General features: G+C 35.1%; 1 protein-coding gene and 1 non-coding gene across 2 annotated transcripts in view; both read left to right on the top strand.

The window, feature by feature from the left end:
• Positions 1–8,698, top strand: part of KHDRBS2 (KH RNA binding domain containing, signal transduction associated 2) — a 412,537-nt gene extending 403,839 nt beyond the window's left edge. The window contains exon 9 of the mRNA XM_049776928.1: positions 8,326–8,698. Coding sequence (XP_049632885.1) covers positions 8,326–8,423 — 98 coding nt within the window. The 3' untranslated portion in view covers positions 8,424–8,698. The remainder of the gene's footprint in view (positions 1–8,325) is intronic.
• On the top strand, positions 5,272–5,378 carry LOC126015297 (U6 spliceosomal RNA). Its single transcript, XR_007498176.1, has one exon. It is a non-coding gene; the product is annotated as a U6 spliceosomal RNA (small nuclear RNA).
• Positions 8,699–18,443: the final 9,745 nt, after the last annotated feature.

Raw genomic sequence — 18,443 nt, 5'->3', positions numbered from 1 at the left:
CTCTTTTTTCCTGACATAGGCCTGTACTGCTTTGAGTTTCCTCATAATTACTACTTTTGCTGTGTCCCATAAATTTTGGATTTTTGGAGATATTTGGATTTATGAAGAGACAACTTGTTTCTTCATTATAGTTTGTCTCAAGAAATCTTTTTATTTCTTACTTGAGTTCTTCTTTGATCCAGCTATCTTTGAGAAGCATGTTGTTTAATATCCAGGTGTTGGATTTTTTCCCCAAAGCTGCTTTTTACAGTCAATCTGATCTCTGTTGCATAGTGATATGATAGGGTACTTCTAGTAACCGTTATATTTGTGACTTTATGAAAGTTAGATTTATATCCTAAGGCATGGTCTATTCTGGAGAAGTCTCCATGGGCACTTGAGAAGAATGTGTATTCTGTTTTTTGGGAGTGCATGGCCCTATATAAATCTATTTGCCCTAGTTCTTCTAATTTCACATTTAGGGCTCTTATTTCTTTGCTAGATTTTTGTCTGGTGGATCTGTCCAGTGGTGACAGTGGAGTATTGAAATCTCCTACTACTATCACATTTCCTTCCATATTTACAAACCTCCAGGTTTGAAAGCAAATGCCTTACATATTTTGCTGGCTCTGCATTTGGTGCATGAATATTGACCAGAGCTAGTACTTCTTTGTTTAGCATTCCCCTGATCAGTAAGTAGTGACCCTCTTTGTCTCTGATCATGTTCTTAAGGTTGAATGCAATTTGGTCTGATATAAGAATGGCTGTCCCAGCTTTTTTGTTTTTCATTGGCTTGAATAATTGATTTCCATCCTTTTATTCTAAGCCTGTGTCTATCCTGTACTTGCAGGTGTATTTCTTGCAGGCAGCAGAAATCCGGTTTTTGTTTTCTAATCCAATTCTCTACTATATGTCTTTTAATGGAAGAGTTTAGTCCATTGACATTTAAGGAGATTATTGATAGAGAGGACTATTGTGCAGTTGTATTGTGTAGGGTGGTTGTTATTACAATTGGGGGGTTAGATTGTGTAATTCATCTCTGAATATATCATTTAGAATCCGTTTTTTTTTGTGCAAATATTGCAAGTTCTTTTTTTTCTGAGAATGTTTTTAGTCCTCCCTCCTATATGAATGAGAGTTTTGCTGGGTAGTAGACTGTAGGTTGGAATTTTCTTTTATTCTGTTGTTTGAATATGTCATTCCATTGTCTTCTTGCTTAAATTGTTTCAAATGGGAGATCTGGTTCAATTTTTTATGTTCCTTTCTTTGTATTTGAGGTTTTTTTCTCCTTTATTTCTTTAAGGAGTTCATTTTACTCCTCCCTCCTATATGAATGAGAGTTTTGCTGGGTAGTGGATTGTAGGTTGGAATTTTCTTTTATTCAGTTGTTTGAATATGTCATTCCATTGTCTTCTTGCTTAAATTGTTTCAAATGGGAGATCTGGTTCGATTTTTTATGTTCCTTTCTTTGTATTTGAGGTTTTTTTCTCCTTTATTTCTTTAAGGAGTTCATCTTTCTCTTTGTTTTTTTGTTTTTTTTTTTTTTTTTGCCATTTGGATTACTATATGTCTTGGTGTTGGTTTATTAGGATTTATTTTATGAGAGACTCTTTTCACCTACTGGATTTGCACTGGAGCCTCTTTCCAAAGGGTGGGAAAGTTTTCTGCCATTATTTCCCTGACCACTTGTTTTTCCCCTTTTCCTATTTCCTCCTCTTCTGGTATTCCTACAATCCGTAGATTATTTCTTTTGTCTTTGTTCATTAAATACCTAACTTTTTCTTCCAACGCTTTACCTTTTATTTACTTATTAGCATCTTTGTCATTTTTTGGTTTGTAGTTTTTCTTCAAGTTTTTCTATGTGATTCTCCAACTGTATAATTCTGGTACTATGACTTGCTAAGATATATTTGAATTCCTTTAATTTGATTTGTATAGATTCTTTCATATTCTGTAAAAGTTCTTCTTTGAGTTGGTTGATTTGTTAGTCTATAGATTTCTTGAACTCAGTGGCTAGTGATTTCATGATTTTGTTTGTCATGGGTTGCCTTGCTGCTTGTAGGTCTTCTTCTATTGGTCCCATGCATTTATGTGGACTTGGAAACTTGCTAGGATTTCTCTCTATATCCCTGGTTGTTAGTGTCTTCCTTAGTTACCCATATTTCTTTGCATTTGGAAGTTTGGCTTGGAGTGACTGAGTTCCACGGGTCAAGTCAGCCTGGGTCAACTGCCCCTCCTCTTACTTGGGAGACAGTGTGGTTCAGTCCCAGCTGCAGAGACCTAGCTCCACATAACAGCTTGTATCAACTGACCTCCCCCTCTCCTACCTGGGAAACAGCATGGTTCTGTCCCAGCTGCAGAGACTAAGCAAGCTCCACAGGTCGGCTTGGATTAACTTGCCTTTTCCTTTTCTGGCAGATGGCATGGTTCAGCCCTCAGCCGAAGAGGCCAAGCTCCACAGGTTGGCTGGGCCAACAGGCTCCTCCCCCTCTATCTGACAGTTGGCATGGTTCAGCTCCCAGCTGCAGAGACTGAGCCCCACAGGTTGGCTTGGATCAACCGCCCCTCCCAAAGCTCTAATTTTTAATCCTTCTTTTGAAGATAGTAGAACCACAGTAAGATTAATTCTAAATTAATTCCTAGACCTTTATAATTATAAATCTTACGACATGCTCATTATAAGGCCAACAATGATTTGTCTCTTCCTAATTTTATATTGTCCATCTGTATTCTATGAAATATTTGTTAGACCTTTTGAGTTTCTAAGAATTATTGTTATCTTACAATGAAGAACACAAAATTTTCTATTTGAGTGGAATTTAATTTGAGTGAAGTGGAGAATGTGCTGATAATGTATACTAAACATTTAGAATGCATATTCTCTGTCCCAGATTTAAAATTATATTTCATTACATGAATTTTAGTAGGTCTATAAGCATTTTGATAATATGAAAAATAAAGGAAATTATTTAGTATAAGTATAAATAATACTTTTTAAATTCAATTCACTTTTATTATAGACAACATACAAATAATGTACCCAGGTTTAATTAAATGGAAAAAGGCCTTTATTACTTCTGATAATAGTGAGACTTAAAAATTCTACTTTTATAGGATTTTATTTTCTCTCTGATATAATTATCACAAATTATTGACATTTCTCATGTTTCCTATCTTTTGTCAGTGAGGAGAGAGCATAGCATTACTTTACTTACTGGGAATAAAAACAAAATATTTTGTGCAATGAAATAAAATGTTTTACATTTAAATATATGATTTCATTACTTATTCATAGACATTTAAGCAAAATACTTTTTATGCTTATGGACATTATTGAGGAAATCCTGGCTTGCTTCTAACTGATATTTAATATTCTACTTTTAGATTTTTTTCATTTGGTGTAGGGAGTTTGGATGCATTCAATAGTGCTGGAGACTACTCATGTCTCTGTGATTGTGCTAGAATGAAGGGTCAGGAAGGGGTACAATGAGCAAGAAAGTGTGTGACCATGAAGTGCTAAAGAAAAGACTGTTATTACTCACATGCAAAGCAAGTGTCTTAATCCTGTATTATTTCTCAGACTCCAGAACTTTTATAACTAATGTCAAATCTCTTCAGCTCAGTTGTTTTAGATTTAATGTTTTGAGTGGGATTTAGGGTTTGTTTTATGCCCAGTAGTGCTCTGCACTTATTCCTGCCTATTCTCTAGAATGATGATGGATTGAATTGGATGGACCACATACAAGGCAAATGTTTTTGTACCTATACTGTCTCTCTATATCCAACTGTTACATTTTTTTTTTTTTTTGGTTTTTGGGCCACACCCGTTTGACGCTCAGGGGCTACTCCTGGTTCTGCGCTCAGAAATCACCCCTGACTTGCGGGGACCATATGGGACACCGGGGGATCGAACCGCGGTCCATCCACTTGCAAGGCGGACACCTAACCTGTAGCGCCACCTTCCCGGCCCCCAACTGTTACATTTTTAAGGTTACTTACTATACTTATTAATTCAGTTATCCTATTGTTCATTCAGTCTTCAATTGCATTCACCCTCTACTATATGCTTTTCAACAGAAAATCAAAGAGTAATGAAGAAAATACATCAGTATTCCCTCTTTGGAGCTTTAGGAAAAAATCTCATGTAAAAGTCATGACACTGAATTATATATAATTTGGTAACAGATACATCCAAGATTATAACAGAGAAAAACTTTAATAAATCTCTGAGTATATGGGACAGATATTTCTGTGATTCTGCTCATAGTTGCTTTGCAATTTTCATAACCTGAGAGAAGTATCCACCTTCTGATAAAGATCAGTGACTTCAAGTCCCAGAAAGAAAAATCAGAACCAATTATTATCTTAGTTACTAAAACCCACAAGCTTTAATCCATGGATCTCTAACACTCTAGAAAAAAATAATGAAGCAAATATTTGCATTCTTTTTTCAAAAAGTAGTTATAATTACTGCTAAAGGTATAGGCCATTGAGAAATTTTGATTGTTCTTAAATAAAATTCAAAAGTAATATGCAATAGTTTAGAGATAGTAGAGTGGGAATATGCTTATCCAACCCCAATTTGATCCCTGGCACTCAAAATAATTTACCTGAGTACTTCCTGGAATGATCACTGAACACAGAGCTAGGAATAAACCTTGAGTACTGTCAAGTGTGTCCTATAACCAAAAGAAAAAAATAATATTTCATAAGTTTGAGAAGATATGTTCAAGATTGAAAGCAAAATTTTTACCCTCAGAGTTCATAAAACAACGTTTAGTTTGATTCTATTGAAGTACATATATAAAATTCTTCTGCAAATAACAACATGAAGAAATGAAAGAAGTTTAGTACTAAATTTTTGTTCTGTCATCATAAAGACCAATTACTATTTATTATATTCCATTGCAGATAATAGGTAGATTAAGACTTTGGAAATATATTTGTGAAGACCTAGGGTAGAAATATTTTGGGACTTTGCTTAAGTATGGTGACTATAACTGTTAATTAAGTTAACCTTCATTTATATTTCTATTATTTCCTTGGGGGAGGGATCACAGACAGTAATTTCCAGAGCTACATCCAGCGTTGCTCTCTTGCATGCAAAGCATGAGCTCCAGAAAAATAAATATCACTCTATTCCCTCAAGTCTATCTTTGTAAAGTCAGAGGAAGAGTAGACAATATGTTAAGAAATAAAAAGGCAAAAACAAAAAACAAAAAACAAAAAAAACACCACCACCACCAACAACAAAAACCAACCAAACAAACAAACAAAAGAAATGAAAAGGCCGTGCTCAGTTTGGTAATACACATACTAAAATTGGAATGATACAGAGAAGAATAGCATGGCCCCTGCTCAAGGATGGTACTCAAATTTGTGAAGCATTTTATATTAAAAAATTAATAAGAAGTCATCTAGGAGTAAAATTGACTAAAGATATGAAGGACCTATATAAAGAAACTTATAAAAACTTGCTTCAAGAAATAAGAGAGGACACATAGAAATGGAAACACATATCCTGCTCATAGATTGGTAGGATTAACATCATTAAAATGGAAATACTCCCCAATGCGTTGTACAAATTTAATGTGATTCCTCTAAAGATGCCCATCACATTCTTCAAAGAAATGGTTCAAACACGTCTAAAATTCATTTGGAAAAATAAACACAAACTAATAGCTAAAGCAATCTTTGGTAAAAGGAATATGGGAGGCATTACTTTCCCCAACTATATACTATCTTACAAAGCAATAGTTATCAAAACAGCATGGTATTGGAATAAAGACAGATCCTCAGATTAGGGGAATAGGATTGAGTACTCAGAGACTGTTCCCCAAACTTACAATCACCTAATTTTTGATAAAGGAGCAAGAAATACTAAATGGAGTAAGGAAAGCCTCTTCAATAAGTAGTATTGGCAAAACTGGTTAGCCATTTGCAAAAAAGTGAACTCAGACCCCCAGCTAACACCAGTTACCAAGGTAAAATCCAAATGGATTAAAGACCTTGTTATCCGACCTAAAACCATAAGGTATATAGAACAACATGTAGGTAAAAACACTTCATGACATTGAGACTAAAGGCATCTTTATGAAGGAAATTGCACTCCCCAAACAAGTGGAATCAGAGATAAAAGATGGGAATATAATAAGCAGAGAAGTTTCTGCACCTCAAAGAAAATAGTGCCTAGGACACAAGAGCCACCCACTGAATGGGAGAAATTATTCACCCAATACCCATCAGAGAATGGGGCTAGTATCCAAAATATACAATGTACTGACAGAACTGTAGAAGGAAAAAACACCTAATCCCATCAAAATATGGGGAGAAGAATTAAACAGATAATTTGTTAAAGAAGACATTCAACTGGCCAAAAGACAAATGAAAAAATGCTAAACATTACTAATCATCAAGGAGATGCAAATCAAGACAACAATGAGGTACCATCGCACACCACAGGGACTGGTACATATCACAAAGAGCAAGAACAATCGGTGCTGGAGGGGATGTGGAGAGAAAGGAACTCTCATTCACTGCTGGTGGGAATGCTGTCTAGTCCAGCCTTTATGGAAAACAGTTTTCCTCCATAAACTGGAAATTGAGCTCCTATACGATCTAGCTATACCACTCCTAGCGATATACTCTAGGAACACAAAAATACAGTACAAAAATTCCTTCCTCACACTTATATTCATTGCAGTGCTATTTTCAATAATCAGATACCCTTCAACAGATGAATGGCTAAAGAGACTGTGGTACATATATACAAGGGAGTATTATATAGTCTACAGGAAAAATGAAGTCATGAAATTTTCCTATACATGGATATACATGGAATCTACTATGCTGAATGAAATAAGCCAGAAGGAGAGAGATAAATGCAGAATAGTCTTACTAATCTATGGGTTTTAAGAAAAATAAAAGACATCTTTGTAATAATTCTCATAGACAATAGTACTAAGAGCTGGAAGGTCCAGCTCACAATATTAAGCTCACCACAAAGATTGGTGAGTGTAGTTAGAGAAATTACTACATTGAGAACTATCATAACAATGTGAATGAATTAGTGAAATAGAAAGCCTGTGTCAAATACAGGCAGGGGGGTGTTAAGGAGGTGGGAAACCTGGGCATTGGTGAAGGGAATGTTGCACTGGTGAAGGGGAGTGTTCTTTATATGACTGATACCCAACTACAATCATGTTTGTAATCAAAATGTTTAAATAAAGATATTTAAAAAAGAAACTTTGGTACTTTTACACAATGGAATATTATGCAGCCATCAGGAAATATGAAGTCATGACATTTTTCTATACATGGATGTACAAGAAATCTATTACGCTGAGTGAAATTAGTCAAAGGGAGAGAGAGGCACAGAATAGTCTCACTCATCTATGGGTTTTAAGAAAAGTTAAAGACATTACTGTAATAAGACCCAGAGACAATAGATTTAAGGGCTGGAAGGGCCGGAAGGACTGGCTCACGTTTTGAAGCTCACCACAAAAGTGGTGAACGCTGTTGGGGAGGTAACTACACTGACAACTAGCATGACAATGTTAAAGAATGAGAGAGGTAAAATGCCAGTCACAGGCAGGGGTGTGAAAGGAGAGGGGCATTGGTGGTGGGAATGTTACGCTGGTGAAGGGGCTTATTCTGTTTACGACTGAAACCCAAATACGTGCTTGTAATCATGGTGCTTAAATAAAGATATATATGTTTTTGTAATTTTTTTTGTTTTCTCTTTACTGATTTAGCTGCTACCCTACATCTGCCTTATCTCCTGCTAACTTTTTCTTATATTTTACCACAGTGGATTCCAACCAGCTCTAAACTAAGAAGAATCAATGAGGAACCATTTGAAAAAGTGAAACTCTAACAGCTACCCTATATAGTTTTATAACCAGTTGGTTTAGGAAATAGAGAACTTTAACATTAGTTATTTTCCATTTCCTTTGATGGTAAATTTTCTAGATAATACTCAAGTTGAGCAAGACTATTATTAGTAGACTGTATCTCATTTACTTTGACTTCTTATAATAAGTTATATAAGAGAACTTTTTACATTGTTGCTCATATTGTAATTTCCTGGCACAAAAATTTAATATATAATAAATGCATACTTACCCAAGGAATATTACACTTTCTTCTTGGAAGAAAGACTTGTAAGCCCAAGTGTAAGCCCACATTTTATAATTTCATCATATTAGATTATCTTACCATGTGAAAATGATAGTAGGTCTTCTGTCATTAGAGTTTAAATCTTCATATGTCAATTATTGCATCTTTATTGTCAGTCTCTAATTACTTAAAAACATATCAATGTTACTGTCTTTCTTTTGTTCATAGCACCAGAAGAATGGACCACAACCCGCACCAGCCTGAAGGCAGCACCACCAAGGTCAGCAAGAGGGGGATACAGGGAACACCCTTATGGTAGATATTGAAGGTTCTCCTCACCTGTGACCTCACTTCCAAGACAATATATAACCTCTGGTCTGCACATAAACAGGAACATGACAAGTAATGGTCCTTTTTTCTACTATAGGTATAATTATTTATGATTATGCCATATATTTCTTGTACTTCCCCCTCTACTGTTTGGTGTAACATTGGAATTAGCATTATTTTTTAATATGGACTAAAATTGGCAAGCATTGTCTATAAACCATTTAGTAGGATGATATATTCCCTTGGTTGTTTTTCATTATTGTGTATAATCTTTTTTTACTTTACTTTGTCTTTTTTTTTTTTAAAGAAAGGCATGAATCTGTTGACAGATTTTTGAGTGTCAATCAAATAGCAAAAACTTTGTTTAGGGTTGCTAGAACACTGTAATATGATTTTTGAACTAGCTGATAAAAAATTTGTAGATAAGATGTTAACCTGTCTTTTAATATCTGTTAGTTAGAAAAAGATGTTCTATATTAAGTTTGTAAATTTAATTTTAAATGCTGTTTTAATGGGTTAGAAAAAGCAGCTAATGTATGTATGTAGCTAACTGAATTTGTTCAGTGTTTTAACCTGTATTTGTTAAAAAAGAAAAAAAAACACACATAAAGTTCCATGTGTAAGCTTCTCTTAAATAGGAAACCACAATTTGTCAAATATGTTTGCCATAATTTGTCAATAAAGCTGAAAACTTTTGTAACACCTAAATTTGGAATTACTTGTTTTCTAGCTCTAAATGACTGCTTTATTTCTTCTTCAAGAGATGCCTAAAATGTTTCTACTTAAAAATTACAAAAATGAACCCAAGCCTGTTTTAAGATATTTGTGTAATACTTAAATTGTATTACTAGTTTATGGTTGTTAAATCATTTAAAAGTTAACAAGCTAAACTGTTACATGAATCATGGTTAGTAAACACTAATGTATAACATGTTAATGGAAAAAATTGGATTTAGATAATAAATGGATTTTAAACTATCCTCTAATCTTTATCTTGCTAAACAAAAAATTCTGATTGACTTGTTTGCATTAGCATGTCTCTCCTGAGAAAGAATAATGGAGTATAAAGAGGTAAGATTACCACTTACCACTGTCTAAATGCCTAGTACTTTAACCTTTGAGTTTCCCCGCACATTAAATATCCCATCCAACATGTAAGCATTGCATAGATTTACTTTTTTTTCACTCAAAAGAGTGTATGGACTTCATTTGCATAGTTTATAACAATTTGTTTTGAGAAACAAATTATCAGTTTCACTGGCCAGCTGTTGCTATTCAACCTCAAAAACTTTATTTGTAATTTTCAGTGCTAAATATCACCACCCTTGAAGGCAGTTTAAAGGGCTGATATTTCTTTTGAGACTATCAAATTGATGGCTGATGATTATTAAGGAAATATGTCACAGGACTCAAAGGATGACTAAACGTTAAACAGGTAACACTAATAGTAACTGTAATTTTGCATATGCACCAGTAATGTTAAATATTCTCAGTTATTAAGTTCCTGATAGTTAAAAAAGTAAACCTTCAATAATATAACAAATAGGTCTATAGGCTATTAAAACAACTAATTCACATTAACTAGAGTCATCAAACTTATTTTACAAGAGAGCCCTCAAGGTAATAAACAGATATAAAATTAAAAATAATAGTAATGCAACTCTTGCTAACATCAAACATAAGCTAAATTTTGATGAAAAAAAAAACAGAAAGTGGAAAACTTGATGATAGGAATGAATACCAAAACAATTAATCTTTTAAATATAGTGTTTTTTGTTTATAAGTGGCTTTTTGTCAATGTGATTGGTTTACTTTTTTGCTGCTAGTCAGCTTAGACATATTGCTGTTCAGTTTTTGCAGCTGGAGTTGCATGCTAATAGTTTTATAAAGTGTGTGTCTGCCAATTAAAATGATTAAAAATTTGCCTTTAAAAATGTTGTTGATTTATATTTAAATTTCTATTTGTATTCTTTTTCACTATTTCAGGTACTCGCACATAAAGAGCACATAAATGAATGTCAGACATAATGGGTTAAGAAGGTTGGAGGTAAGTTTATAATTTTTTTCTGAAATTGTTTTTTGCAGACATGAAACCAGTGGCAAGACACAAACAAAATACCATGTGTAGAAAATACAGAAAAGGCTAATTATCAAGAAGCTTAATTAGTTTTTATTCTCTGAAATAAATATAATTAATTTAGTATATAGTTGGCAAGACTTAAAAGGAAGGTTAATCAGCTGTTAACCTTTATTCAACCATTTTATTTATATGTACAGATATTTAATCTCTTATTTTACAACTTTTATACTTTAGATTTAGAAGGAAGTAATGATTCTTGGCCCCAGTGAGAAAAAATGAACAAATATCTCCTAAAAAAACCTCACTTATAACTTGTCAGTGATAAAAGATTAATGCTTATTTAATAAATGAAATAATCAACCAATCTAATTATTCATCCCATTTATTACAGTTGGCATTTTTCACATTTACCATTCAAATCAATTCAGCAATTATTAACCAAACACAAAAACTAATATTTGGTAAGATTTGTACTGTTCTCTAACTGGTTTTGAAACTTTTAACTACTAAATATTAGATTGAAATAATATATACAGTCCATAGACGGGTATTAAGAATTGAAATAAAATTGGCTTTCTTGAAACTGGAATAATTCCCATGACTTCTCTGAATTTGCTTCTCATTTTCTGAAATTATGGTTTTATTTTTGCTAGGGCAGAGGAGTGAGGCTTAGCTTCACCCATCTTCCCAAAGACCAACACCACTCTGGGTTTACTACTGTCTCTACATGCAGAGATTACTACTGGCATTTAGGGGACAATATATGGTATCAGGGATCCAACCCAAGTTGGTCGCATGTAAGGCATGTACCCTACCTGTTCCATCCCTAATATACGTTTAACACTATATAAGGAAGATATCATAGAAGAAGTCTGAGACCCTGATAATCCTCAACCCTAGAAGTAAGACAGTTATTGGAATGAAGTCATGGAATAAAGGTATAGTTTGTTCCTTAGACACAGAGAGTAGCATCAGCTGATAAATGAAAGGTGATGGGTCTGGAATTTGAAACATACCCAAAAATTAAAATAAAAAAGAGAAAAATAAAAAGTAGCCTCAGAGTAACAAATTAATAAAGGCATAGAGTCTGAAAATATTCTGAAAAGGTAGAGAGCAGTAATGTTCTGGTAGTGCATGAATCAAATTGGAAAAACAAATAAAAGTTCTGAGGTTAGGTTAGGCCTCTTCTAAGTAACTATTCCAAAGAAACAAGGCAAATTACTAATTATTTCTTTATCTGATATTGATTTTCTAAAAATCAAAATATAACTATTTAATATCGCCTATATTTTATCTAATCATATCTTGGTTAAACTACAGAATCAAAGATCAGAAGTTACAAAAAAATCTAATTCTGAAATTTCACTTATCAGTGTCATTTCATGCATTATTTGTCTCTTAAAAAAGCAGAAGATGGGCCCGGAAAGATAGCACAGCAGCGTTTGCCTTGCAAGCAGCCGATCCAGGACCAAAGGTGGTTGGTTCGAATCCCGGTGTCCCATATGGTCCCCGTGCCTGCCAGGAGCTATTTCTGAACAGACAGCCAGGAGTAACCCCTGAGCAATGCCGGGTGTAGCCCCCCCCCCAAAAAAAAGCAGAAGATACCATATCACATGAAAAACAAGCCCTTAGAGAAAAGTAGATTCTTTTTTTGTGAAGAAAGGTGGGAGAGGTCTGCCCCTGCTGTGAGATTAATGACTGGGAGAGACTAAGGGGACCTGTCACATTTGCTTGTTTCTCTACTCTTCTATCTCCTGAAACTCTCCTGAGAAGGCCAAGAAGTGTCCAACAAAAACTCTCCTAGAGGTGACCAAGCAGAAAGGCCAAGAAAGACTGAGTGAAAACTGGCCTCAAGATTTGCCCCAGCAGAAAGGTAGATCCTTGTCTGTGAAGGCAGGCTGGAGGGGTCTGCCCCTGGCACAACTGGAAGAGACTGAGGGAACATGTCACCATTGCATGTTTCTCTACTCTTCCATCTCCAGAAGCTCTCCTGAGAGGGCCAAGTAGGGCCCTGGAAAAACTCTCTCCTAGAGGCTCCAATACAGCACAGCCATTCCACATTGCTTCACAGCCGCATACGCTCTTTCTATCTAATGAACCCCACCATAAACACGCAAAAAACATCACACTACAAGCATGACAATGGGGAAACATGCAGGCAAACACCATGTACAGAGAATAAAGATAATAGTTCTGAGACCCCCCAAAAATACCAACCATCTGATTAATCTCTCAGATAAAAAGTTTAGAATAGAAATATGGAGGATCCTCATGGAAATCAAGGAAAACATAGCTCTAGCTGAAATGAACACAAAGATAGAAATCAGAAAACTTCAAAAAGAAGTAACAGATCTGAAAAACACAGTAGCTGAACTGGAAAATTTAATAGAAAGCCTCTACAACAGGGTAACAGCAGTTGAGACAGAATCAGTGAACTGAAAGATGAAATGCAGAACAACTCTATACTGCAGAAGAGATTGAAAAAGAAACTTAAGGCAAGCGATCAGACCATGGAAAAGTACTTAAAGAATGTGAACAGGTGAAAATAGGTGTCTTTGATAAACTCAACAGAAACAACATAAGAATCATTGGAGTTCCAGAGGCCCAGAAGGAGATTCCCAGGAAGACTCAACAGTCAAGGACATCATCACAGAAAAACTCCCAGAGTTTTTTATTTTTTGACTGCATGCAATCAAATCCTGCATGCCCAAAGAGTACCAGCTAAAAGAGACCCAAAGAAAACCACTCCAACACACATCCTAGTAACAATGACAAATCCTACAGATAGAATCTTGAGTGCAGCAAGATCAAAAATAGAAATTACATTTAAAGGAGCATCCTTAGGATTTACAGCAGACATGCCACAAGAAACTGTCAAGGCAAGAAGACACTGGTGGGATATTGTGACAAGACTGAATGAAATGGCTGCTTCATCTAGAATACTGCACCCAACCCAACTATTGTTCAGGTTTAAAGGAAGGATAAGTAACAGCTCAGAAAATTTACAGAAGCAAAACCAGCCTTAAAGTCAAAACTGAAAGGTCTACTTTAAGACAAGACAGACCAACAGACAGAACAAACTTATACAAAAAGATGGCATTCAATCCCATGACAATCATCTCCCTCACAATCAATGGACTAAATGCACCAATTACGAGACACAAAGTGGCTAAATGAATCAAAAAATGAATCCAACCTTCTGCTTTCTATTAGAAACATACCTGAATAGTTAGAACAAACATAGACTTAGTAAAAGAGTGTAGTAAAATCATCCAAGCAAACAACACTCTTAATAAAGCTGGGATGGCCATATTAATATCAGATGACACAAACTTTAGACTCAAAAAAGTTGTAAGGGACAAAGATGGACATTTTGTACTAATCAAAGGATGTGTGCAACAGGAAGAAATTGCACTACTAAACATAAATGCACCCAATGAGAGACCAGCAAAATATCAATACAATTATTGGCAAATTTGAAAGAGGATATCAATAATAACACAATAATTGTAGGAGACCTCAACATGGCCCTGTCAACAAGACTGAAACCAAAAAAAAATACACTATTCGTGAATAAAGAAATAGAAGAAAGAGACCTAGGGGTTAAATATAGAACACTCCATTGCAAGAAATCAGGATATACATTTTTTCTCCAATGTACATGGATCATTCTATAGGATAGACCAAATGCTGGCACAAAAATCATACCTCCATAAAATCAATAGAATAGAAATTTTTCAGGCTACATTTGCTGACCACAAGTCACTGAAATTAGATGTAAACCTAAAAGAGATACAAAAGAAGAACTTTATCAATTAGAAATTAAACAGCCTGCTACTGAACAGCAAGTGAGTCTGAGAAGAAATCAAAGAGGAAATCAAAAGTTTCTTGGAAATAAATGACACTGAAAACACAAACTATCAGAATCTATGGGAAACAGCAAAAGCAGTAATGAGAAGCAAATTTATAGCTTTACAAGCACATATCAGGAAGGAATAATGGGCATACCTCAATAGCTTAATAAAACAACTTAAAAAATTAGAAAATGATCAACAAAACGAACCAAAAAGGAAGACAAAAGGAAATAAAAAAGCTTAGAGGAGAAATAAATGAAGTGGAAATCAAAAAAAAAATAACAGCCCAAAATATCAACAAAAGCAGAAGTTGGTTCTTTGAAAAAATAAATTGGATTGATAATGATTGACAAAACTCACAAAGAAAGATAACACTGATAGCCCATATTAGAAATGAAAAGGGGGAGATCACTACAGTTATTGCAGAGATTCAAAGGGTAATCAGACACTACGTTGAGAAACTCAATGCCACTAAACATGAGTACCTGGAAGAAATGGATTATTATTGGACTCTTATAACCTTCCATGATTGAATAAGGAGGGTGTAATATATATGAACTTCCCCCTTACAATTGAGGAAATTACAACAGTAATCAAATGTCTTCCCAAAAACAAAAGCTCAGGCTCAGATAAATTCACTAATGAATTCTTTCAGACCTTTCAAGAGGAACTACTACAATTCTTGCCAGGCTCTTGCATAAAGTTGATAAAAGTGTACACTTCCAAATAGCTTTTATGAAGCCAACATCACATTGATACCAAAATCAGAGATGCTGCCAGAAAAACATTATAGACCAATATCCCTGATTGACACAAGATGCAATGATCCTCAACAAAATCCTAGCAAATAAGATCCAATGCCTCATCAAGAATATCATTCATTATGATTAAGTAGGTTTCATCCCAGGAATGCAAGGATGGTTTAAATCTATCACAACATCAGCAAGAAACATAAAAATCACATGATCATATCAATAGATACAGAGAAAGCATTTGATAAGGTCAAACTCCCATGCTTGATTAAAAACTCTCAACAAGTGGACCGGAGAGATAGATGGAGGTACGACATTTGCCTTGCATGCAGAAGGAGAGTGGTTCGAATCCAGGCAACCCATATGGTCCCTGAGCCTGCCAGGAGCAATTTCCGAGCATAGAGGCAGGAGTAACCTCTGAGAGTTGCCTGTTGTGACCCCAAAACCCTCCCCCCAAAAAAACTCTCAGCAAAATTAGAATGAAAGGAACCTTTCTAAATATAGTTAAGGCCATTTACCACAAGCCAAAGGCAAATATTATCCACCATGTAGAATAACTAAAAGCCTTCCTTCTAAATTCTGGTACAAGAAATGGCTGTCATCTCTCACCACTCCTATTCAACTGGAAGTTGAATAGCGATAGGCAAGAAAAAGATATCAAGATAATTCAGATAGGAAAGTAAGAAATTAATCTTTCACTGTTTGCAGATGACAGGATACTTAGAAAACCCTAAAGATCTACCAAAAAGCTTCTAGACACAATAGATTCATATAGCAATGTGGCAGGCTACAAAATGATCACACAAAAATCAATGACCTTTTTATACATCAATAATGATAGGGAAGAAATGGACATTAAGAAAACAACCCCATTCACATTAGTGTCACACAAACTTAAATATCTTGGAGTCAACTTGACCAAAGATGTGAAGGACCTATACAAAGAAAACTATAAAACCTTGCTCCAAGAAATAAGAGAGGACACACAGAAATGGAAACACATATCCTGCTCATGAATTGGCAGGATTAACATCAATAAAATGGCAATAGTCTCCAAAGCATTGTACAGATTTAATGTGATCCCTATAAAGATACTCATGACGAGCAATTCTGAAATTCATTTGGAACAATAAACATCCTAGAATAGCTAAAGCAATTCTTTAGAAAAGGAATATGAGATGCATTACTTTCCCCAATTTTAAACTGTACTACAAAGCAATAATTATTTAAAAAGCACGGTATTGGAATAAAGACAGACCCTTAGATCAGGGAAATAGGCTTGAGTACTCAGAGAATGTTCCCCAGACATACAATCACCTAATTTTTGATAAAGGAACATGAAATCCTAAATGGAGCAAGGAAAGCCTCTTTAACAAGTGATGTTGGCACAACTGGTTAGCCACTTGCAAAAACGTGAACTCAGACCCCCAGCTAACACCAGTTATTAAGGTAAGATCCAAGTGGATTAAAGACCTCAATATCTGACCTGAAACCATAAGGTATATAGAAAAACACATAGGTAAAACACTTCATGACATTGAGACTAAAGGCATTTTTAAGGAGGAAATAGCACTCTTCAAACAAGTGAAAGCAGAGATAAACTAAAGGGACTATATTGATCTGAGAAGCTTCTGCACCTCAAAGAAAATAGTGCCTAGGATACAAGAGCCACCCACTGAGTGGGAGAAACTATTCTCCCAATATCCATGTGATAAGGGGCTAATATCCAGATTATACAGGCACTGATGGATCTTTACAAGGAAAAAAATCGAATCCCATCAAAAACTGGGGAGAAGAAATGAACAGGCATTTTGTCAAAGAAGAAATAGAAATGGTCAAAAGGCACATATAAAAATGCTCCACATCACTAATTATCAAGGAGATGCAAATAAAAACAACTATGAGGTACCATCTCATGCTACACATCACCAAGATTTGCACACATCACCAAGAATGAGAACGATCAGTGCTGGTTGGGATGTGGAGAGAAAGGAGCTCTTATTTACTACTGGTTGGAATGCCGTCTTATCCAACCTTTTTGGAAAGCGATATGGAGATTCCTCCGAAAACTGGAAATTGACCTCCCATACGATCCAACTATACCACTCCTAGGAGTACACCCTAGGATAACAAAAATACATTGCAAAATTTTTTTCCTCACACTTATAGTCATTGCAGTGCTATTTTCAATAACCAGACTTTGGAAACAACTAAGATGCCCTCCAACAGATGAATTGCTAAAGAATCTGTGGTACATATACACAATGGAGGATAATGCAGCCATCAGGAGATATGAAGTCATGAAATTTTCTTATACATAGGTGTACATGAATCTGTTATGCTGAGTGAAATATCTCAGAGGGAGAGATATAGACACAGAATATTCTCACTCATCTATGGATTTTAAGAAAAATAAAAGACATTTTTGCAATAATTATAGAGACAAAATAGATGAGGGCTGGAAGGTCCAGCTTACAATATGAAGCTCACCACAAAGACTGGTGAGTGCAGTTAAAGAAATAACTGCACTGTCAACTATCATAATAATGTGAATGAATGAGGGAAGTAGAAATCTTGCCTCATGTACAAGCGGGCATGGGGGTCTGGTTGGAGGGAGATGTGGGAAACAGTAATGCGAATGTTGCACTCCTGAAGAGAGGTGTTCTTTACATGACTGAAGCACAACTACAATCATATTTCTAATCAATTTGTTTAAATAAAGATATTAATAAATAAAGGATATAATCTGTGCTATGCACAAGGCCATTTCCAAGGAGATGATATTTATATTCCAGTTAAACAGCATTTTGAGGCTCATAGAGGAGTCAAATGCATATTACTAGTTCTGGAGGACATGACAGACATATTTTCATTTCAGAACTGTAAAGAATTTTAAGTCAGACCATAGTTGGATACATCCATGATATAAAAAGTGAAGTTTCTGTGAGAAGCCCTGATCTAGCTTTCTGACACATAGTCCTGTTGCTGTTCCCTACCCTCATGGACTCAAGCTGGAGGTTTTCCATACATTATATTTTTAAAAAAGTAAAGACATCTGAATAATACACAAAGACAATAGAGACAAAGGTAGAAGGTCCAGTTCAGGGTAAAAAGTGTAACTAGAGTAGAGAAGGGTCTAGGACAATGATAATTGGAATTGATTGCTTTGAACAAGATCTTGGTGCTGAAAGTGGAAAAACTAACAGTCAAACCACCCCATTTATTAACAATAGTGCAAACCAGTGTCAAAAAGGAATGAGACAAAGAGGTGGGAGAGAGAGGAGACAGACAGATAGACAGAAAGGAGTGAGGAGAGAGAAGGAAAAAGGA

Source organism: Suncus etruscus, chromosome 7, assembly GCF_024139225.1.
Source record: "Suncus etruscus isolate mSunEtr1 chromosome 7, mSunEtr1.pri.cur, whole genome shotgun sequence".
Classification (NCBI taxonomy): domain Eukaryota; kingdom Metazoa; phylum Chordata; class Mammalia; order Eulipotyphla; family Soricidae; genus Suncus; species Suncus etruscus.
Note: the sequence above shows the minus strand (reverse complement) of the source record. Positions and strands in the feature narration are given on the sequence as shown.